At 45.3% G+C, this 23,652-nt stretch overlaps 1 protein-coding gene across 2 annotated transcripts in view; it reads left to right on the top strand.

Annotated features, from left to right (window-relative positions):
• LOC144179699 (nuclear factor NF-kappa-B p105 subunit-like) overlaps positions 1 to 23,652 on the top strand; it is a 120,460-nt gene that overhangs the window by 22,313 nt on the left and 74,495 nt on the right. The window contains exons 1-5 of one of the 2 annotated variants that reach the window (XM_077708153.1): positions 1,358 to 1,659; positions 9,179 to 9,389; positions 11,458 to 11,591; positions 16,698 to 16,852; positions 21,295 to 21,389. In XM_077708153.1, coding sequence (XP_077564279.1) covers positions 9,326 to 9,389; positions 11,458 to 11,591; positions 16,698 to 16,852; positions 21,295 to 21,389 — 448 coding nt within the window. In that variant the 5' untranslated portion in view covers positions 1,358 to 1,659; positions 9,179 to 9,325. Of the gene's footprint in view, positions 1 to 1,357; positions 1,660 to 9,178; positions 9,390 to 11,457; positions 11,592 to 16,697; positions 16,853 to 21,294; positions 21,390 to 23,652 lie in introns of those variants that run through there. The other variant, XM_077708146.1, reaches the window with a different exon arrangement.

Here is a 23,652-nt window from a genome sequence, read left to right as displayed (position 1 = left end):
GTAAGATATATATATATATATAAATATATATATATATATATATATATATATATATATATATATATATATATATATATATATATATATATATATATATATATATATATATATATATATATATATATATATATATATATATATATATATATATATATATATATATATATATATATATATATATATATATATATATATATATATATATATATATATACCGCCACAGAAATAAGGGTTGGCAGCCAAGAAAACCTCGGAAAGCAAAGGGGAGGTTGTGGTAGGTCATTGAAACAGATAAAGAATTTGGAAAGAAAGAAAGCGGAGAAAAAATGCCCATCAGGTGGGATCCGAACCCACGACCTCCAGAATACCGGTCTGGTGCGATAACCACTACGCTACCGGCGGGGCGATTCCCCCCCCGCTTTCTGGGGTATTTATGTCAATGTAATTTTTTCCTGTGCTTGGGGGTGGTAGCCAGCGCCACTCTGACTTCTCGGGGGGAAGGGGACCTTCTTTTTAATCCCTGCGCCGTGACTCGAGTGTCTACGACATGTCGAGAGTGGTCAACCAGCGTTAAACCCTCTTAAGCTCCCTATGGCACCAAGACTGCCAGAACAGAGGCCCTCGCTATGCATGTAGCGAATCAGAATAGGAAATGAGGGGCTCGTACAAATAATACAGAAATAAGGGTTGGCAGCCAAGAAAGAAATTACATTGACATAAATACCCCAGAAAGCGGGGGGGGGGGGGGGGGGAATCGCCCCGCCGGTAGCGTAGTGGTTATCGCACCAGATCGGTATTCTGGAGGTCGTGGGTTCGGATCCCACCTGGTGGGCATTTTTCTCCGCTTTCTTTCTTTCCAAATTCTTTATCTGTTTCAATGACCTACCACAACCTCCCCTTTGCTTTCCGAGGTTTTCTTGGCTGCCAACCATCTCTACCACTGGAGCGACGTGACATGTTACTGGACCTTTTGCGCTGGAAAGCAACATATTCAACTGAGAGAGTGTTTAAATGATGTAACTGACGACAAACATACGCTGAGCGAAGGGCGTACTGGTTAAGCACGATTTTTGATTTGCTCCGAACAATTCAAACGCGCGCGCGCATCAAAAACTCATGGAGGTTTACTTTCTTTCCAGTAGACGGAGCCACTATACCACAAAACGAAAGTTGTAAGTTTACTTGACCAAGGCCAAGATCTTTTGCGAACAAACAAACTGATCAGAAACAATTTTTCTGGAGCACAAATATCGTTTGTATTTGTCTTTAATGCTTCATTATTATGCTAGGTTATAGTTACCACAGTTCAACATATCAACTGTTTGTATCCATATCCATTACTCAAGCTGCCACACATCCATATCCACATCCGCTTCGCTATGAGGCGCTCCACAAAGCAACCTACGTTTACCTCAGCGCCTGCGCTGTTCATTTTTTGTGATATGCAACGAACTAAAGTTTCGGAATCATTTCGTGCGAGCCAGTAGGGAGTTCGCTCCATTGTTTTTTGTTCGCTACTCCTGTGTTCGCCTGACCTCGTCGCTGCGTACATTAGAAGTGATAGATGCGATAAGTCCACTACGCCATACTCGCCATTCGAAACTTCCGCTTGGAAGCGTGGACTTCATTTGAAATCGACGTCGGACGTATCTCTTAGAGGTGAGACGGCAGTGCCAACTTCGAAACTTTTTTCGAACTTTCTTGAATAAACTTACTTCGCCAAGTGCTCTGCTTGGTCGCCCTTCATTCGCGAACGGCAACAAAGCACAGCAGTGGAAATACGCGTGGTATCCGTCAAGGTTTTCTGGGAATGCTGTGCGAAAGGTGACACTCGATGCTTTGGAGCTGAAATCTTTGTCTCCGTACAAGCGGGCATTGGCTGCGTTCTTACAGATGGCTGTCGCGGCAAAAGTCTATTGTATGCATTCAAGCGATGTGCGACGAAGTCGTCGTATGGTTTCATTTTGTGTAGCATGACTGTGATTGCAACAGTTCCGGGTCAAAGCGCTTGCCCACGTTTTTGCGCGTTTGGGAAATGAGGTTTCTGAAACGCACTTAGCTTTATACTTCGAGAGGGTCAAATATGGACAAAGAAAAAATTCGCATGCAAAGTGTCGATAAAATGTTTAGAAATCGCTTCAAGTGCCGTTGCTGAAATACAGCAAGCGCCTGGAGCCTTGCAACACTCGAGTACTTTATGTAAAATAGATCTGCACTCCCTCCGTTCCTGGCAGGTTTCACTGTGGGACTGCAATAATCCTCATTAAGTGTCATATCAGGCGCATACTCTTCAGTGTAGCATGAAGGCGGAACAAATCGTGGCGGCCCTTTCGAAATCGTGTCCGCGTACGGTTCGTTCCGTCTTTTCTTATCAGTTGGCCAGGCAGAAAGCTTCAGGGATTTTACGGGAAGCGCATACACAAGCTGACAGCATGTGTCAAGTTGGCCTCTGGGACAAAAAATATTCAGGTAGAGAAGCAGACCACTTGTCATCCCATGCGCACAGAAATTGTTTCATGGATTTAAAAATATGACTGAACGATATGGTTTTAAGATGTTCTCAGCCTGTAACAAAATTGAGAAATTTGTGGGCAAATAGACTGAAAGATATCCGTTTCATCGGTGGTGTTGTCTATTGCATTGCAGCCTTGTAGGTGTTTTACATTCACTACTGTTTTCTTCTTGTCGTGTGAATATTTGCCATTTGGGGTGTTACAGTAAAAAAAGGCTGGCAGAATGTAAAAAGGTCTTCAGAAAATTAGAAAAATAAGCCCTTATTTAGCTGATGGGGTATCGGAAGTGCATTTACTAAGTCACTGGGGAAATTATTGAGGCCTTCTACTTAAAGGAGCGTGGGGACAACTGCGTTTTGTGGACGCAATGTTATCTACGAAATGTGCAATAGATGCCAGGTCAATAGTGTTGTCTGCACGTGCTGGACTTGATTTGTTGCAACCTGTTTTCTACGGGAAAGTTGCCGAGTTTTTCTTGTCACTACAGTTTTGTGTGATTTAGTTTCGGTTTCTGGATCTGGCTCATTTCGAAGAAAAAAAAAACTCAAATGAAAACCTGCTTTCGCTTGTGGGTGCATACTGTGCGCTTTTATTTCTGCTTTTTTACATGTATGTGTACGGGTAAAACGCGATTCTGGCAAAGTTTGTGCCCCTAAAAGCCAAAGCTGGTTTGTGTCATTGCAAAAGAACGAAGAGATTCCTTTTGCCTCTGTTATTTTTAAGCAGAACAGATTAAACTTTTTTTTTTTTTTTTCGAAATGAGCCAGACCTACCTAACGCAAATTTGAGAAACAAGCGGAACTTTGTTACCGGACCTAAATGCAGCACCGTCACAACTATTATATGAGATATATTCTACACGCCAGCTAGGGGAAGTTTATGGCCAGAAGAAATTAAAAATTATGCCGTGAATTTGAGCAATATTGGGGCGATAAGTTTGGATTTGGCTCATATTGAATTGAAACGCTCGAGTTGATGCTGCATTCTTGTGAAAGCTTTGTTTAAATTGACGTCCAAGCATGGTGCGATGGAGTTTTGGTGGAAAAGGCATTAAAAATATGCAACAGGGCCTCAAGAACAGTAGAACTATAGATGGAGAGCAGGTGAGTCCTCTTGGCACCATTAGCAGCTCTTTTGGAATTCTTCCCTAGGATAATTATCTTGGGCTTGCCTCGAGGCACTAACGAAGTAATCAAGGTCTTCACTGCTTTGCCATGAATTTCCAAAACGCTTCACAAGTAGGCTGCTCATATCTTATTCGTGACCTTGATGAGGTGGTTAATTGCTGGGGCTTGTAAGCGGCAGCTATTTAGGTAAGTACTAAAATGGGAAATATGGTAGTAGAAAAAAAATTAATGAAACCAGAGTTATTTCACAGGAATGGGAGAGACAAAACGAACTCATTGTTTCACATCTCTCTTTCATTTCGTTCACTTCTTCCGTTCACTTCGTCGTTGACATCTGGAGACAGATCTTTTGCCGATCTCCTATTTGCTGCTTGAATTCATAATAATCAGCCAGCTTCGAAACACACACAAAAAAAAAAACCTTCCAAAAACACCCACAAAGCAGTCCGAATACTCAGGCCAAAAGCAAATGCCCATTGGGCAAATGCATTTGGCTCGTTTTGATTTGTGAAACAGCAGGAACTGGCTCACTTTCGATACGAACTACGATCTGCGTTCACGTTTTTAGGGCATTATCGCAACTGTTTTCTAGCCACCCCTTTTTTAGGGGAAAGTTGCCGAGTTTTTCTTGTCACTGCAGCTTTAAAATCTGACTCAGTTTTGGTTTCTGGATCTGGCTCATTTCGGGAAAAAAAAATGCCTCGGATAGATAACATGGGATATTTGTGCGCATTTTCACTACAAAAAAGCTTGTGGTTTGTCAAAGAAAGTTGCTTATATTGGCTGATGTATTGTTTGAACATTCTGTCCGTATCCACATCATAGCAGTGCCAGCATTGTGTGGTTTGGTTAACTTTTGTGCTGCCGTAGAAGTCCTTCATAATCTACAGCCTTCACGCTAGGGTTTGTGTCATTCTGACTGATTCTTTGATGCCTAAAATGCTGCTTTGTGCTTTGTAAGCTGGTCTATCTAGTGCTTGCCATAGAGAACACAAAGAGAAGACTGGTACATGAGCAGGGCTTGCTTCAATTTCATCTAGCCAGCAAACTGAGCAACTGAGGACTGTAACTGTTATCTAAAAAACTACTTAAAGCAGGGTACTTCAACCGCATACTTTCTTTTGGTACCACCAGCTTTAAAAGTACTACTTTTTGTTTTTATTAGCGTGTTAAAATTGGTGAAGTGCTGGTGCATTTCTGTCCCTAATGAAATGTAGAGTGGCTGTATTTTGTAGCGTGAGCTACACTGGCCGAGGTAGAGAAGTTTCACGTGGCTCCTGGAGAGCCGTGCTGCACATGCGCGAGGAGCAGTGACGTCACACGGCGCACAGAACCTTGCTCGCTGCCAGGCGTCTCGCACCAACCCCACGCGCCCAGCGTCTTCGCCGACCTCTGTTCCGCACGTCAACTAGATGATCATGCGAGGGGTGGCCGGGTGTGGAACCGATGGCTCGTGCGTCACAGCAACACCGGCGTGTGCCTGTGGAGCCAGCTTAGCTCTGGGGCGATTGGTGACGCTGCACCGAAGCCGCTTGATAAATATACACGTGTCACATAATGCGTATATCGTGTTTGTGTCATTGAAGCAGCAGTAAGCATGGTAATCAAGCTAATCCTAGACAACCGGGAAAGCTTAGAATAACCAGCTGAACCTTAGCTCACGCTACGTATATCCTGGCATAGCCGAGTAAGCCACTGCTAATTTTTTTCAGTGAGGGGTTCTTAAGGGGGATACGATTAGGTAATCTGTAGTGGGAACTGAAATTAAGCACCAGCAGGATTTATTCTTTTTTTTTAGAGTGAAGTTCTTAGTGACACCTAAGCTGAAATCTTTCATCTATGTCTTTATGAAAAAAAAAAATGATCGTGCTCTTTAACACACTTGTACTTCCTTGCTGGAGCAGAACAGGTGTCATGTTCACTTTCCTGTTCTAGATGTGAGGGGTGTATTCCCTTTTCGTTTATCTTTCTGGAGCATCTTGCCATCAGCAGCTAAAAAGAACCCATGCTGCATGCTCCGCAGATTCAGAAAAAAGAAAAAAGAACGAAAATACACGAATGAAAGTCGCCAAATTAAAATGTGCTGTTGGCAAAACTCGGTAACAACTTCTCGGCAAAACCCATTTGCCTTCGTTCTTGTATTTTTCTTTGCAGTGATAATCTTTCTTGACAGGACCTTGACGTGCCATAAAAACAAATGGTTGAGACACTTCACTGAAGGAGTTCCGGGAACACGACAGGAGTTGGTGCGATCTGGCAGCTGTGTTGTAACAAGAACACTGATGTTTGTCTTTGACGTCTGAACAAGAACACTGATGTTTGTCTTTGACGTCTGATTTGGGGGTTTTGAGAGAGAAGCCTTTGGTTGTTAGGGGATGTTAATAGTATTTCGAAGACCCGCTGCCAGAGTGGCACCGTGGGTCAGGCCCAAGGATGCAGGTTTGATCGCAGCCACACAGCCATTTTTCTGGTGGAGGCGACGAACTAACTTCCTTCCCCTGCCGCAATTTTCATTTAATAATTGTCTAGAGCTGCTTGAAAAAACCGTAGACACTCAAAACAAGTGCATGGGCCACATTAGTGGAGGAACCATTAGTGGAGGAACCCCAATGCTTGTCCCAGTTGGCAAAAGGTCCCCAACACAGGCATAGTCGATAAATAAGTTGGGAAATCGGTTGAAGCTACTTGTAACAAACACTCGCACAACTTCCGTTGTCCTTCAGTGGCGTTCTTTTAGTATGGGATGCAAATTTTGTCAATTGCTTCTATGACTTGTGAAGCTGTTCTTTTTTTTTTGTTTGTATCGAAAAGCTGAAGTCATGAAACAACTTCCTTTTTAATCACTGGTACCCATGAGATGTTCTTGTGAGGGTAAATTGAAGAAATGGAAGTGTCAAAAAGGCATCATCTTGCACCGTACCAACTTTTGATTAATATAGCTTGATAGTGAGCAGATATTTAGTCTAAAAACGAAATTCCTTAACATTGTCTTCAATGTATATGGTTTTGTGGGGAGCGAATGGCTAAAGAAAATGACTGCAGCCGTCATTCTATTAACTGTTTGAGGGTCAAATTTTTTTGCCAAATGCTACCCCCTCCCTCCCCCCCCTCGCCCTTCCCCAGGGCCGATTTTTTTTATTGCTGGTTTAAGTGCGAACGAATCTATGTCGAGAAAAAATTGTTGTAATTTCTTTTGGGTGACCATAAACTGACAAAAATATTGTTTGTGTTGTTAGATACACGTGGTTTATTCATGAGTAACACAAGAAAAATTTTAAACAAGTATTGAGGGCACAAGGAGAGGGAGAAGCGCACAAAGCGGGAAGCACCTGGAGGACAAAACCGAAACTAGCTGCTGCGCTCCCGCGCATGAACGGATGCGCAAGCGATAGCTGGCGCACTGCTGTAGTAAAGCACAAAGAAAGAAAAGGAGAGCCATCGCTGCAAGAAAGAAATTTCACATATTTCTGCAGTGTGGCACAGCACTTGCCAAGCGAGAGAATGGATCTAACAAGGCGCTCTTTAAACATACAAGCGATGACATACGTGCATGTCATGGACCATTTTGAAGGTGTTTGCAGGGGACGTACGTGTACCTCGATGACCCTCAAAGGGTTGACATATCTGGAAACAAATGCCATATTTGGCTCTTCTCAGACAAATCAATAGTCAATGCCAAGTATCATCCCATTGTGCTGAATGAGTAGTAAACTATTGCAGTTTTACTATAAAGTCCACAGGTGGGCTTTTTAATACACTGGGTGGGTTCAAGGGGAAGGGTACGGCTGTGGGAAGGAGCTGTGATGCGTGTCCTGTTGCACCTACTTTAGAACGCATTTTTTCACATTTGATCACTGAAAATGGTCTGTAGCCATGCAAAAATTTATTAAACTTCTGATGTTGGATAATATTTTTTAATCGGAGCTTGGAAAACAGTGGCAAAAGTTTATTGTCACCTTGAGTAATTTTTTTTTAATGGCAGTCAAGTGGCAGTGATGTTACCGCCACTTGCGGTGCCCACAAAAAAAAAACTTACAGACAAACCTTGGCATCTGAAAGATAACTGGCGCAAAAGGTGCAGGCTAATATTTTTGCTTAATAATTTAAAAGAACTTGCCTTTGGTAACTCACTGAGCTCTATTCCATCCACAAGAGCCGTTGTTTTCTAAACTAAAAAAACGCAATATTGAACGACTTGCAAATTTTGCGCTACACGACATCAGCAGTGATGCAGTAGAGGGAAATGACAGAAATAGGTAGTTATCAGTTTGCCAACTACACTTTAGCATTCAAGTGGTATGAACAAGCAGAACTAGAGGCCCCCACTATAATCGCACTGTCATATTTTATGGGGCGAGGCTTTTGGTCAGTGGCTGCCATTTGCACGAACATGATTCTGGGATGTCATGGAGACCACTGGCTCCACCTGTTTTCCTTAATATGTAGGTTAGGTATTTGTATTTGTTTGAAGCCTGCGATAAAATGAGAATCACTATTATGGCAACAAAGCAGTCTTTTTAATGATCCAACTTGCATTTTCTGTGCATGAGCCCTTTAAAGTGGAAAACATTTCACTCTTCAAAAACTGCTGGCTCTTGTTTGGGGAATATTCTCTGTCTCTCCCCCCGTCACTCCGGGTAAGACTTTGTGGCCCTCGGAAAGGGCAGAACTGAAAGTTTTCTCAAGTGCTGTTGTCTGCTGTGCAGATTAACGTGTGCCTCAATGGACCTTTTTCCAGTAGCGATCTGCGCATGCGCGGGCTGCCGGTCCACCATTCTTGGGAGCGCCTAGGGGTAAATAAACAAAAGGGCGCCCCCTCAGCTTGCTGCTTGGCTATGCTTTCTAGCACTGCATATTTCTATTTCCTATTTTTTTAGTTTGCAGTGAGTTTATACGTGCACACAAAGGAGTCTTTCAAAGGAAAGGGGCGGAGTTGTTTGAGAGTGACCATGCTGCGAGCACATGGCTACCAGTGAGGGAGCAATGAAAATTAAGAAAAGCAAAGAAGAAGGGGTACTTTGGCCACTGCAGATCAGTCACGGGAATGTGCACCTGCTACTGTGACGTTCATGTGAAAGGTACGAGTGACAGGTGGGTGCAGGAGTATATTTTGTGCGCGAGTTCTCTGAAAGCCAGACTTCTTTAGGGGTGTGCCTTACTGCCATTTTGAGTTCACTAGGAGGACCGGTACTGGAAAAAGATTCATTCTACCCTATGCTCTTTGGAGCGAGCAGCTGATTAAGTGTGAAATTACCTGTGGGTTTGGGGAAGGCGTCTGAAGTAAGGTGGATATGCTTCGTTTTTGACCGTGGTGGCTACTGCTACTTGCTCTCTTCTTTGCCTGCTCAGAGCAGTTCTGAGCAGCCCAAAGCTGCTCCCACCATACCCATTCTATGGGCAAATAAAATACAGCGCTGCTCATTACTGGCCTGAGCAGGCAAATAAAAGAGGCCTACTGTGTTCAGGATGCGGTAAAGGAGGGAGCGCGTTCCTCAGTGTGGCACCGTGAGGGTGTAACATCGCCCACGTCCCTTCCAGGACCCGTACGGTGCCCCCGTGGGCAATGTGGCCTACCCGGTGAGCGAGGAGGCAGCGTCGTCGTCGAGTGACCAGGAGCAGCTGCGCTCGTTCCAGGACCTGCTCCTGCGCTCCTTCCAGCAGGGCCAGCCCCAGCACGACCTCAACATGCCCATCTGCACCAGCGGCTACCAGGGGGCCCAGCAGCAGGAGAGCAGCCTGCACATGGGGGGTGCGTGCGCTGGCCAGCCAGGCCACACAGAAGTAGTGGTGGTGGAGACCCCACGTGGGTGCCAGTGTGGCTCCACCCCGTCCGTCCAGCACTCGCACCCAGCTCTTGCAAGTCACTTGCTGGTGGAGCATGTGCTTCTTCTGCCATTTGTGGCAGCAGAGTTAGCCTTTCTTTTGCGTTGCTGATGGCCCAAAAGCCAGCAAAAAAGGTCCAAAACTCATCCCAAGCTACTTGGAAAGAAAAGGTTGATTAATTGTGTGCAGTGGCACGTTGTTGCAACATAAAATCTCTCCTGTGTTGAGAAGCCTGCACAAAAAAAAGGGGGGGGGAGGGGGGACAGAGGCAAGCAATGGAGCAATAACTAAGTAACTAAGTGAGGGATTTAGTTAAAGGCACACTGAAGGGAATTTGTCCGAGTCCTAATTGAGGCTGCGTTGTGCTGTTTCACCCATGTAATTCGTTATTTAACAATTAGGCGGAACTGTGGAGCTTTACTTTATCAGTAATGCACAGCAGGAGGAAAAACACCATGGGCCATTTGCAGCCGCTGCACTAACTGCCGTAATGACATCACGTGGGTTTGAAATGAAATTTTATACTATCTCAGCTTTGCTAACATTCGGGTATTGTTTGTTTTCAGACAGGTAGTGCAGCCTGAACATGCTAGCCATCTTCTAAACTTGACTCAGCAGACTTGTAGTCGATGTGAGCAAATAAGGGGTGGGAAAGACGGTGCGAGGGCAGCGGCACTTCAAAAACATGCTTTTCTTGTTCAAAGATGTGCGTAAATCATAAAAAAAAACGCTAAAACATGGCCCATATATATATTTGGCAGTTCATTTGGTAAAGCAATTAGGCAATGTTGAGCTAAAGGATTTAAGATATCAAAGTTTTTGGCACAGAATGGCCTCGTCACTTATGTCATGCTGAAAGAAGTGGTCTTTGTGTTGTGGGCTGTTGAGGTTTAATACTTCTGATACCAGTGGTCGCAGTTTTGATTTCAAATACCTGTTGACAACTTGCAAGGGCCACCAAAGCATCGTTAACCCCTCAGAGCAGTGTACTAGGCATATTTGGCAACACGTGCATAATGGCACTATAGTGCATTTCCAGGGACCCAGCACCAAAACAAATTCAATGGGCCTAACGACGGTCTCACTGTCATCATGTCTGAGATTATCTTATGGGGCGTTTCTGGTGCCCAAGTACCAGTAGTCTGATGGGTCCTCAAATAAGTGTATGCATCTGTGGACTGTTGGCCCCAATAGTTTATGGGGAGTAGTCGCAAAAACTGCTTAGTGTGTGCTCTGTGTGTGCAAATGGCTCGTCAGTCCTAGAGGCACCCTGAACTACAGATGCCCGGTGGCCACATGGCACAACGATTCATTTTTGGCAGCTGCATGTCCTGCAAGTGCCTGCATTGACATTGCACAGTGCAGTGGGGATTTCTTGGAAAATGCTACCTCTGTGCACAGACTCTACATTGACTCTGCATTGGGCTGCTGTGTCAGGCACTGAGTCATCAGTTCCATTTCCCACTATAATGGTGGAAGCGAAAAACAAGCAGCCAAGCAGGGGGGTCCAGTTCGACGCAGAGGCTTTCGCTAAAATGTAGCCCCATAGTCTAGCGGTATGTTACGTTAAGCCTTGAGATATTTTGTTGTGAAAGCATTAAATGGTCCATTGAACAAAAAAGCCGGTTTGAGCATTGTCCAGCGTTTGTAGCGGCTCCTTTAGCACCATTGTCTGCGATGCAATCCACAGCGCATGCTATGGAATAAAGCGTAGAAGACAAGCACAGAGCCACGTGGAAAAGCAGAGAGTATTCCTGGTTAAACAAGTTTTTTGATATCTGCGTTGCGGAGTGGTGAGCTTTGGACCGAGCTGAGCGCCTAGCAGCATTCAAACATTGGCACTTTAGCATTCAGAGCTAACAAGCATTGCTTAGGTGTCCTCGAAGTTCTTTTTTTTTTTTTTTTTTTTCCTGGCGCAGTGTGCATTTTAATGTGCTCGGGGTGGTTTCTCATGGGTGCTGTCGGCGCTCCTCCTTCACTGGGGTGCATTGCAGATGGTCCTCACCTGGTGATTTTGGAGCAGCCCATGAAGGAGACCCGGTACCGGTACAAGAGCGAGAGTGGCTCTCATGGTCCCCTCATTGGGGAGTCCAGCACCCAGCAGCGCAAGACGTTTCCTACCGTCAGGGTCAGTAGCGTGCCAAGCGGGGAAGGGGGGGGCAGTACTAGAAGCACGGCACAAGAGGGAGGTAGATAATGAAGTGCTGCTCTCACTGCTGCATTGCTTAAAGGAAGCTGTGCTGATCTGAAAGGTACAAGTTAGCACCCACGTGGTCGCACATCTTGTTGCTGGGAAACAGGATTGGGGCCACTACCGATTCCCTTCTGTGCAAATAATTCTTGCAGAAACTTCTGCATTTGGCAAATTTTACAATGCTCGGCAAGTTTCTAATCAAACATTTTTTTATTAGATTCACTCCTTGCAGAGGTAATTACCTTATTTTAAGTAATTTCCTAACCCAGATATAAAAGTAGGGTTATCTAGTTTATGCTCCCCCCCCCCCCCTGAATGATTGTTAGGGGGTGGGGCATGACCATCTTAAAACAACTTCTTCTAATTTTCAAGTAAACTTTGTGAAACTTGTCAGTCTTGCTGATTTTCTCCCACTGATTTCAGATATGCCATTATTTTCTCATTAGGCAAATTAGCTCCCAAAATAATTAGCGATGATTAGCCATTTTTAGTCGAACAGTAGACGAAACAGTGTTGGTCATAAAATTGTAATCTTTATATTTTCCGATACTATGAACCCTGGTGAGTGCAATAATCGAAGCAGTTTTTTGAATAAGTTTTTGAAGTATTTTGAAGTTCGAAAACATGCACCGGCAGCAGCGACGAGCTCTCCCGCACTGCTCCAGTGATCTGCAGCCCATTGGCAAGAGGAACGTGCTTTTGGGGAGTGCCTTCGTGCTTCTCAAACAGAAAAAAAAAAAACCCTTGTCCCATCATACAAAAAAAAAGGAACATGGCAGGTTTTAAAAAAAAAAAAATCAACTTCATCAAACTGGTGACTCAAGGGCTATGTCAGTACGCAGCTGGGCTTTCTTATTTAGAGAGTGCTGACTAGGGCAGCTTGAGCGTAACCACACCAGGATGCGATAAGAAGTCTTTCTTTCTCTATGCTTCTCGTTTCACATCCTGATTATCTGGTCGTGGCTCAGTAATGCGACTCAGTATAGCTAAAAGTAGAGTCAAACCTTCTTATATCGAACTCGCAAGATATAGGGGATAATTTGATATAAAAATGCAAAACAATTGGAGGTCATAAAGGCACATACCATTTATAAACACACTTTACTGATGAAACTGCCTTACTTTCACACGAAATAGTCCTGTATCTTCTTCTGCTTGAACAACCTCGCTGCCTGAGATAGTGCACACTTCTACACACGTCTAAAGAGTCGGAGGAGCTGACACCTCAGCCTTTCATGTTTACAAAGAAGCGCCAGACTAGGGTGAGTGCAACAATCACCTCGGTGGTTGCGGGCAAAGGATCGTCGTTGCTTTCCTCGTTGCACCCGCTTTCACTTATACTCGGTACGATGTTGGCAGTGTAGCCTTACAAACTGTCCCATGGTCGTGTCACCATCACCCACACACACACTCGCTGGCCGTTGATCTGGCAACAGCGTCTGGAAATTCCGGCAGCTCGCTCTACACTTTGGCAACACTGGCGGTTACTTCGTTGCACTCCTCAGGGATTTTCGAAGTCATCACTGGGACGCACCAGCGGCAGATTTGAAGCAATTTCGGGCGGTTTCTTCGGTAACATCTGCCCAGAACCTAGTTCGAGAAGGGTAACCTGAGCTCCCAGCAGATCGTGCTGAGGGTGCTTTTGGGAATCTTGTGCGCCGCGGGGATGTCCGACTTTTCACTGCATTCGACTCGATTTATGATTGCCAGCTTAATGGTGAACGGTGAATTCGGCCACTTCGCACTAGCTAGAGCAGTCAAATAAGCCTTTATTTAGTGACACTAGCGCTAGCCACCACAGCTACACTTTGGAAGAAAGCCGCCAAAGTGAGAACAACACAAACAGTGAACAAAAAAAAAAAAAAAGCATGGCGGGTGGGCCAGGATCATTCTTTGCATGGGGGGTTTCGACGGCTCGCCCTACAAGGCGTGCTGGCACAGTCAAGAGTGGTGGAAAAGGGCGAAACAGCGGCTTGCTGCCCATCAACTGCCGGGCTAAACCACTTTTAGGGGTGTGCTGGCGAAATTTCTCCTCCGCCGCGAGGGAAAGCCAACTTGGGTGGCACTTCTGCGGCATTTGGCATTCGATATATTGGGAGTCACTGGTATTTTTGTTCGATATAGGCGTAATTTTTTGCTATATATTCTCGCTGCAAATATACCGTGACCAGGAATAGTTTGATATGCAGGATAAATCAATGTAAACAGGTTCGATATAGTTGGGTTCGACTGTAGCAGGGTAGCTTCAGTATGTTTGTTTTATGCAATATAATAATTTTGCACACCCTTTTAAACAATCGTTTAGTTTTCCATAGGCTATAGTTACTGAAGCTTGCTTGAGAAAATATAAATTTCAGTTTTCTTATTGTAAATCGCTAAATATTTGCTTCGATTAGAAAATATTGAGTTTGATTCATAGCTGTTAGAACAACAGTATCATTCGCTTCACAGCCAAAAATCGCTATTTGCACGCCCCTACTATTTAGGGCCCGCTTTTCATGTGCCTGCTTTTTTTCACAGCTGCAATGCTGCTCAAATGGCTGACTTGAACGTGCGTGCTTAGCGGAGAAGGTACCATGTGGCAAAGCCACGTTTTTGGTTGTTGGCAGGGTTTCACAGGAAGAGAAGCTTACTGCACATTTCAGCCTTAACGGCCTTTTTCCTGTGTTGGTAACCAAATGGGAGGGGTGCCTGCCACCCACAAGAGTTCTATGACCTCTGGTCAGCACAGCAAAGTTCAGCCCAGCACAGCACAGCACAGCACAGCACAGCCCATGCTGTGCCACACAGGCTGCCTTTGTGCCGTTTAGTCCCCCTTCCAGCAATGCCTTTCACGCATCTTTTTTAACACGCAAGTGTTTTATTCCGGGATTCACGAAGATTTCACTTACTACATCATATCCATCACGAAGCAAGCGGCCTGTAAAGGGTGCACCCCCGCACACAGGGTCTTCTTGCGGGGAAGCAACCTTTAGAACCAAAGAGTGCGTTATACTTTGGGTTGTTTGTTTTCGGGTTTCATATTTTAACACAAAAGTGTTTTATGCCGGGATACGGAAAAATTTCACTCACGTCATATCTGTCACGAAAGTGACGCAGTACATCTTTGCCGAAGCGACCCGCCAGCAGGGCGTCGCTCGCCAAGCACACCCACAAGACAGCCGCCGACCCGCAAACCATGCTCACCTGCAGATTTCGCTGCACATTTCACTTTCGTGGTTTGCCAATTCCTATGACAAAGGAATCAACCAAAGTTTCTCTCTCTCTCTCTCTCTCTCTTGAGTGATCTTTTGAGTGTGGGCACAAAAGCAGTGAGTGTCACGGCTTGATTAACATGCGGCATGCGTCGAAAAACATTGATGCGTGCAGCACCCTAGTCTTGTCTAGACAGCAGGCAGATGCATATGTCTCCTGCAGCTTTGGCTGTGTTGTGTAAGCATAAAACTCGGGCTAATCATATGTCTGGTGTTTTTTGCGTACTAACACCTCCACTCATTTTCCTCGACTTCTGTGCGCAAGGTTTCAGCTTTTCCCGACAAATCCTTGGTATGAGCTGGGTGCTTAGTGTCAGGGTAGAGCCCTGGCTTTTGTCCAGCAGGTCCACTGGTTGAGCATCTCTAAACGCAGCTGTTGAGCACCTGTGTCTGCACACACCTGAGTTGGCACTATTCGTGGCAAAGACATTTTTTCAGCACCTATGAATGACTACCAAATTCAGTCAGCGGGTTGATTATTTTTTCTGTGAAATGGAATTGGCTACGCTTCTACCTTGAAATGTGCCTTGGATGTGCAGTTCTTGCATCCACTGAGTGAGCAGGCTGTCTGGAGATGCACTTGGTGACCTCACAACCGAACTGTAGTTGCATGTACTGCAGTGCTGCTTAGGTGAAGGCTTAGCATGCTGTTAGGTGCATTTTGGATTGGAAAACGTTTATTGAGCAAGTGCATCCATGCATGCACTGCCCCCTTGAAAAATGCATTAAGTGCACCTGTATGCTTTCCTTCCAGGCAGTGCAGGTGTTGTTGTGATCGCTCACAAAAAGCACATCGGTTTCATTTGTTTGTTTTCTGGGAGGTGATTTACAGCCCGTATGGCGTTTGCAAAAATTGAACTGCGTTGACGTGTGATTTCTAAGGGACACACTGCGGGCTTCGATGTTACGACAGTTAAACAATTCGTTTGGTTAACACTCTTGAACGAAAGGAGACAAGATAGAAAGACAGAAAACCCATGAATTTTCACCACCATCCTTAGGCACTAGCTGTCCACTTGAACAACTGGAGGCCCAAGTCCTGTCTCACCCTCTGCGGTGGCTCAGTGGCTAAGGCATTGTGCTGCTGAGCCCAAGGAGGCGGGTTGGATTCCCAGCCGCGGCGGCCACTTTTCAGATGGAGGTGAAAAGCGAAGACGCCCGCATTTGAGATTTCAGCCCATGTTAAAGATCCCGAGGTGGTCGGAATTAATCCGGGCCTCTTCACTCTGGCATGCCTCATCGCCAGGTGTAGCTTTGCCACGTTAAACTCTATAATTTAAAAAGCCCTGTCCCATTCTTCTCCCATCTGTATCAGCTTAAAAAAACCCTCTTGGTTGCTTGTTGGTTGTTATTGGGTAACGAATACTTGTGCAGTAACTCTAATGGATGACAATACATAGTGAACCGGAAATAGTTGGTTGTAGTGGACATTGTGTTCAAGCTATGTTTGTCTTCGTGGTGTTTGACTGTACTGAAAAAAAAGAAAAAGAAATCAGACTTGGAGTAGCAGCACTTGGGTGCTAATGAGCCGAGTGTCACATGCTATGTGTGAAGTATTTGAAGCCTTAGATTTTGCACGCCTGTGCCAACGTACTTGGCATTACTTGCCTCCAAACGGCACCGAGAGATAGTGGCAGGCCATCCAGCTGAGCGGAGCACGCTGCGAGACCGGGGTTTGCTCCTCGTAAGGGGCAGCTTCACGCGCGTGGACAGGCAGCTGCAATTCCTTGATAGTGGTGCTTCAGTGATGCCTGTGCCCTGAGCCCAGTTGTGGGGCCAAATGCAGCTGGACAACTACAATGCGGAGCTGCCGCACCGCATCAAGGCGAGCCTGGTGACCGCAGAGGACCCGCCACGGCCACACGTGCACCGCATCACCATGCGGGGCCAAGACGAGGACGACTGCTGCATCGTCACGGTGCGCGAGGACGGCAAGGCCATGTGAGTGGCGCGAGTGAGGGGGGCCTCTGTCACCTCTTTCTGTCCCGGTGATTCCAAATGGAATCACATAGCTGTAGTTGCTGTAGCACATAGAGAACAAAGCCAAAACTTGTAGTTTTTTGGGGAATTGTCCTTCAAGGGTGCGTTTTGCGATATACATCACCATTGTAGCATTTTAGCAGAGCCGGACGCTACAAAGAAGAAAGCAAAGGGAATATTTTTCGGACAAGAAGAGATGGGCACAGGCTCACATGATAAAATCTTCCCCCCATATGCATTAATTTTTGCAAAAAAAAAAAAAGCACTCATTATGTTGCAAATACAGTTCAACTTCAGTAACCAAGACGTTAAGATCGGTGTTTCACTTCGTTATGCCGAAATCTTGTTCTATCAAAAAATTCACACCTAGCATCAGCGCCTTACTTTCTGGTTGTAAAACAACAAAGTGACCCTCGACCTATTTTTACGCCGAATTTATGGCTAAATTCAGTGTCTCGCTGCATTCGCATGCTTGCGTGCTGGGCTGAAAGGGTTAAAGGCGCTGTGATGACAACATATAAATTTGTGTACAGTATTTGGAAAGAACTAGCCCGTAGTAACCCTCTCAGCTCCATTCCAGCTGCAAAGTGCAGCTCTTTTCTAACTGAAAAAAAAAAATGCAAGAAATTCAGAAAATGTTTCAGATTTTGCACTGCAGTGATGTAATAAGGGCCAGCTCTAAAAACATTGCTGTCAGTGTGTTAACCGCACGTTAGCATTCAACTGATACTATCGAACGGTACTAGAGACCCCACTACAATTGCCCACTACAATTGCAAGTGCCCACTACAATTGTCCACTACAGTTTCTTGGCAGTGTCTTAGATCGGCGGCTGCCTATTGCACAAACAAGATTCCGTGTCGTCACAAAGACATCGCAGAAAAGTGGCTCGGGATTTGCCACTGCCTCATACGTTTTCCTTATTATCTCTATTGTTTGTTCCAAGTTTGTGATAAAATTGGTGTCATTGTTACTGGGACGGAGCAGTCTTTTTAATGAACCAAGCTTGTATTTTGTCTTCGTGGCCCCTTTAACCCCCGGTGGGAGAAAAAAAAATGCTCTAAAAAAATGTGAAAAGAACAACCCTGTAATAGATGCACGTCAGTATAACAGAAAGCTCAGTATGATGAAGCAACGTGATCTATATAACCTGCATGCATGTTTACCCTGCTTGTGTCTGTTACGGCGGTAAGCAGGTTTGATAAGCAGCAAAATGCCACGCAAGCCCGAATCCTGCGAATGCAGCGACACTGAATTTAGCCATAAATTGGGCGTAAAAATAGGTCGAGGGTCATTTTGTTGTTTTACAACCAGAAAGTAAGGCGCTGATGCTAGGTGTGAATTTTTTGATAGAACAAGATTTCGGCATAACGAAGTGAAACACCGATCTTAACGTCTTGGTTACTGAAGTTGAACTGTATTTGCAACATAATAAGTGCTTTTTTTTTTTGCAAAAATTAATGCATATGGGGGGAAGATTTTATCATGTGAGCCTGTGCCCATCTCTTCTTGTCCGAAAAATATTCCCTTTGCTCTCATTCCTGCACATGCAATGTGCAGCAACTGCCCACCCCTGCCATGTTATAAATATTCCTACACAATACACCTTGTGAAATCAAGTGTGGCAGAGCCATGAAGTTTTCTATAGATGGTATTCACTGAAAAGTTTAGCTGTCAATTTCTTCCCTTCGCAACGCTGGAAACAGCCACAGACATGGCACGGCTTGTGCCATGGCCCTGAGCGCCGCAGGAAAAAAAAAAAAAAAAAAAAAAAAAAAAAAACCACCGGCGTGCGTCGTCTGCTCCGTTTCAACCTGATTCTCAACGTGGTGTGAACAGAGATGTTTTTAATCGCACTCACATTGGACTCGAGGCATTATTTTGTGCTCAGTGGGGTAGAGTTCGGAACGTGCCAACACACACCATGTGCTTAGCACAGGCAAATACCGCCATCCCGCTGAGCCCGACGTATTCAGTGACGGCGCACTCACATGGTTGCCTGCATGCGGGCCTCTCCAGTGAATACAACCTATACAGGAGTTTCAACACATGAACACGGCAGTAGAATTCCCATGAGCTACACTTTGATATTTTTAAGGCAATGGAGCAGTGTAACGCTTGTAACAGGCTCGCACCCACTGTTTAAAGGTTAGATGCTGCTACACCAATGTCAATCAGAGAATGGGGACCATGTACAATGTAAGCAGGTTGTAGGAAGGTGGAGGGGTTTTTATGATACAGCAGCTGTTCTGTCTTAATCATACATAGCACTGAGGAGCTGTTGTGGGTGGAAAGTAAAAGATGGATTTTGTCTGAAATTTTTTTGGTGAAAAATCAGGGTTGCGTGGAGAGGCGAACCTTCTTTCTGTGAGGGCAACACAAATACTATTCTAAAATTTCCTTTGCCATAGGGCGGGGAGGGGGTATTTATTAAGGGGTCAGACTGGTCTTAGAGCTATTTTTTTTATTTAATAACCAATTTTAATGAAACTGCACTGTGTTATAGAGTTTTTTGTGCTGATTTCAAATCTGCCATTAGATTTTTTGTAAGTTGATTATATTTTGAGTTAATTAATGATTATTTGCCATTATTTTGGGTCACAGTTGCAAAATAACCACTCCATACAGAATGGCAATTACCACGTGGCTAGGCAGACAAATGACTAAAGAATACAACATAGGAAGAAATTTTTTGATTCAGCTATTTTTGGTCGTTTTACAACACAGGGAACTTCACTTCTCCCATGCTCTGCCAGAAATCGCTCGCAGGTGGTGCCAATTGAACACAATAATAATTTTCCAAAGCCTCCATTTGAAAAATTTGTTTCTAACATTGTATTCCCCACACATTTCGGTATCAGAAGCAAAAAGAATTATAGTTGTACCTGCTCCGGGTGCCAAGATATCTGAGGATGAAATGCTAGCTTTGCATTGCAAGAAAAGTGCCGTTTCACCATCGAATTCTGCGCTTACTGAGCTGTAGAGTGCACTTTAAATGCTATTATAATATAATAACAACAAAATATGGTGCCTTTTGATGAGCAAATTTACAGACTGATAGAAAAATGGCCGTGGAGGCCAAAAATGCCATTTTTGAGAAAACGCTTTTTTTGACCGTTTTTCGGCCCCAAAGACCCAACTGCCCCCTTAAAGCGAAGTTCTAATGTTCTCACTGGTGGCGTCTGTAACGAGAAAACGGCAGGTGAAGTGAAAGACAAAAACACTTCCCGTGGCCTGAAACGAACCTGCATCCGTCGCGTTATGAAGCCGACATCTATCCAATGGCTCCATTTCGACATGGTCCAAACTCAGCCCAGACTCAGACAACAACCAAAAAATCAGTCACGAGAAAGCTTCGCGTTCAACCATCGTCGTCGTTAGACGAAGGGGTGCATGATTTTACGGGAGGCTGTTCACCACACAAGTGTATCCACTATGGCTAGTTGGTGTACAAAGCCGTAGATAGTAAAGATAGTAATTAGGATTGATTTCTTATACATTTTGTCCTTACGCCATACCCTTCTCCTTGTGTGTTTTGTTGGCGCTTTCCTAGAGGATGACAAGCGGGCGAATAGGGTTCCTGTAAGGAAACTTTTGGGTCACTGCAGTGTCATAAAATGTTGGGTCTTGACAGGCCTGTGAGGTTGGAGAAGGGAACTGAAAAGCAAGAAATGTGGGCAGCTTCAACGCAACAACAACAGCGTGTGGAAGTTCTCGTGTGGCTGGGCATTCCTGGAATGGAAGAGGGGGGGGAGGCCTAGGTTACAAAGTCTTTGCAGCTCAACTTGTTTCCACACTCTCCGTTGGTCGCGTAACCACCAAGTTCCGACATGTATAGCTGACTGTTGGTGTCTTGTGCAGCTGCACAAGTCTCTTTTGTGTCCTGATTATGGCTACTAGTGTACACACTCTTGAGGAGGAGCATTTCATAATTGGTCACGTAATTGTGACCATTCTCTTTTGAACAAGAATTAACCCTGAACAAAAAAAAAAAAAAGGTGTCTCATAGCTGTGGCTACTTTAGAAAGTTGTTGCATATGTGCGAATTTGTGATTACAGGCTCTGCAACATTAACAGCTGCAGAGGAAAATGTGGCATCCACCTGCAAAGTAAAGGGAAATTTGATATCCACCTCAGTGCAGCCGTACGGCTACGCAGTAAAGCTGTTCAGCTTTTTTTTGTAGCCGTACGGCCGCATTGAGGTGGATATCAAATTTTCGTTCGCAGACACTTACTCCGCTTGGGGATTTCCCCTGAACCTGGTCATTTCACATTAACAGCTGTTGCCCCACCCCTCAATAGGAGTGTTGTGGTGTGCGACGAGGGGACCCGTTTTTGTAATGCTTGCTGCTCCGTAGCGAGGCTGGAGGTGCAAATTTTCCGGATACTTTGTCCCCAAACAGGTTCCCCAGCATGTCGATCGTCTTTCAGCAGAAAAAAACAGTGGCCGACATTCTCTACCGGCGGAAGATCGAGAGCAGGCAGCAACCCTCGCAAGGTGCGTGTGCCTGCGTGTGTATTCATTCAGTGGTCGCAAGTTCATGCAGGATGCTGTGTGTCCCTTAAGGGGGCACTGAAGTGAGTTCATAAAGTCTTATTCAGGGCTGCATTGTAGGGTCTAACAGACGTGAGCCATTGTTTTAATATTTTCAGTATTCTACAGGCTTAGTTTATCTGTATGCAGTTTGCCGCCGCCTCCCCAATTACCATAATCGTGTCACACTGGCTTACAGCCTGTTTTCATGCTGTCTGAAACGATACTTTCAAATGCACTTTACTCGTTCACGGGTGGAACTGCTGCGCCAATTGCGCCATTGTGCGCCCATCTGCCCTGCTGCGCCAAACTGCGCAGAAACGGCAATTTGCGTGACTATTGTCCATTGAGAGCATACAACGCCAAATGTAGCCGAGTCTTGTCGTTGTCCGGGCAAAACTGAGCGCTGGCTACACAATAGACGCAGATGCATCCACGCCGCATCCATAGCCACGGCAGTTCAGTTGGGAACTCTAAACTGCCTTCTGTGCTTGAGCGAATCAAAACGGTTGACTTGGCTCTTCAGTCTATGAAGGCGAACTGAATCCTTGTTAAAGTGGTGTTTGTGTGGCTGTGTTACCGTATTTACTCGCGTAATCCTCGCACTCGCGTAATTCTCGCACCCCTAATGTGAGTCACCAAAACTTGGATTTTTTGGTTCCTCGCATAATCCTCGCACCCCCAACTTTGCAGCGGCGAAAGTTGCCTGCTCGCGAAACCCGCATCTCCAACGCGCGCCCTCCCCCGCCGCCTCTCTGTTCGGCGGAGAGCGCTGTGTATCCAAGGCCATCCAGGCTAACAACCTGCATGGCTACTCCCTAACACGCGCCCTAACACGCTACTCACACTGTCCTTGAGCCGGTTTCGCGCATGTTTCGCGTGCGTGCAACTACACTCGGTTACAACTCAAGAACGGCACCACCTCATGTAGTGTATCACTCCGCCAAAGCGCCGGACCTGTGACGTCAGTGTGCGCGCGTTTTGAAAGGGGTTTGCTATGAATGCATGATATTGTCTGCCTTGTCTCACGCAGTTTGTGTGTCGTCACTGGAGTCGTTTATAAGCATATTAAGTCCAAAATATCACGGGAACGGCTCACGCCATGTTCAAAATATTCCCAGTAGCACCCTACTTGCACCGCGCGGAGAAACATCTGGCTACAGTGATAAGGCACAGCGGCAACTTCCGGTGCCGTTCTCAAGTTGTCACCGAGTATAGACAGTGTTCGCGCAGCCCGCTGACGTGTCGTCGTGTCGCCGTCGTGGTCCCGTCGTTGAGTGGCAGCAGTCAGTGAGTCACTCGCGTCAGTGGTGGATAGCTCGCTGCCATTTTGCGAACTTTTTGATCTCTTTGTTTTGTGCTTGGTGCCGCTTCGCCATGGGGAAGAACGCCAGCTACACTGCCGCTTTTAAATTGAAAGCGAAAGAGTACGCGATCGAACACTGCAGCCGCGCCGCAGGCAGGCACTTCGGCGTCACCGACTTCAACGTGCATTACTGGAGTAGGGCACGCACATACGACGACGTGATAGGGCACGCGCCAGAAAGCAAAGGCGGTAATTTCATGATCGCTGATCGACGGGAGACTGTTGTTGTAAATAATAAAATAAAAAGAAATAGCTGCTGTTGGCAACACTGAGCTTACAAATACAAAAAACAACCGCTACATTTAGCGGGACTGGCAGAAGGCAAATTGGCAACACTGTGCACTGGATTTTTTTTCCCCGCATAATTCTCCCACCCCTAACTTTGCATTGACTTTTCCGAAAAAAAAAGTGCGAGGATTATGCAAGTAAATACGTATGTTTTTGTGTTTAGCGGCAAGGTGCTGCAAGCCGATTGCCACCTGCGGTTCTTTTGGCACTGGTGTTTACTCTTGTACATTGTCGTAGTGATCTATGTAAGTGGTGTTACAGTGAGGTGCAATGGCTTGGTTCAGCACACATAAAGCTTTTCCCCCATTATGTTGTGCTTTCCATCTGTTTTCAACTGAAATTATTAGCCTATCTAAGGCAACTACTGTTTCTAGTATCTGCCATTTTATATGAAGTTGAGCAAAAAATTTTTTGATTTATTGCGATCCTTCTACCGTATTTTCCGGTCTATAAGTCGCACCTTTGTATAAGTCGCACCCCCCTCAAAATGACAGTTTTTCTAAAAAAAAACGTATATAAGTCGCACCGGTGTATAAGAGGCACCGCTATATAAAACGCACTTGTTAATTAGGT

Source organism: Haemaphysalis longicornis, unplaced genomic scaffold (genome assembly GCF_048455015.1).
Source record: "Haemaphysalis longicornis isolate Haplotype H1 unplaced genomic scaffold, Haemaphysalis longicornis Haplotype H1 scaffold_1, whole genome shotgun sequence".
Classification (NCBI taxonomy): domain Eukaryota; kingdom Metazoa; phylum Arthropoda; class Arachnida; order Ixodida; family Ixodidae; genus Haemaphysalis; species Haemaphysalis longicornis.
The sequence above is the reverse complement of the archived record's forward strand: the minus strand, read 5'-3'. Positions and strand labels throughout refer to the sequence as shown.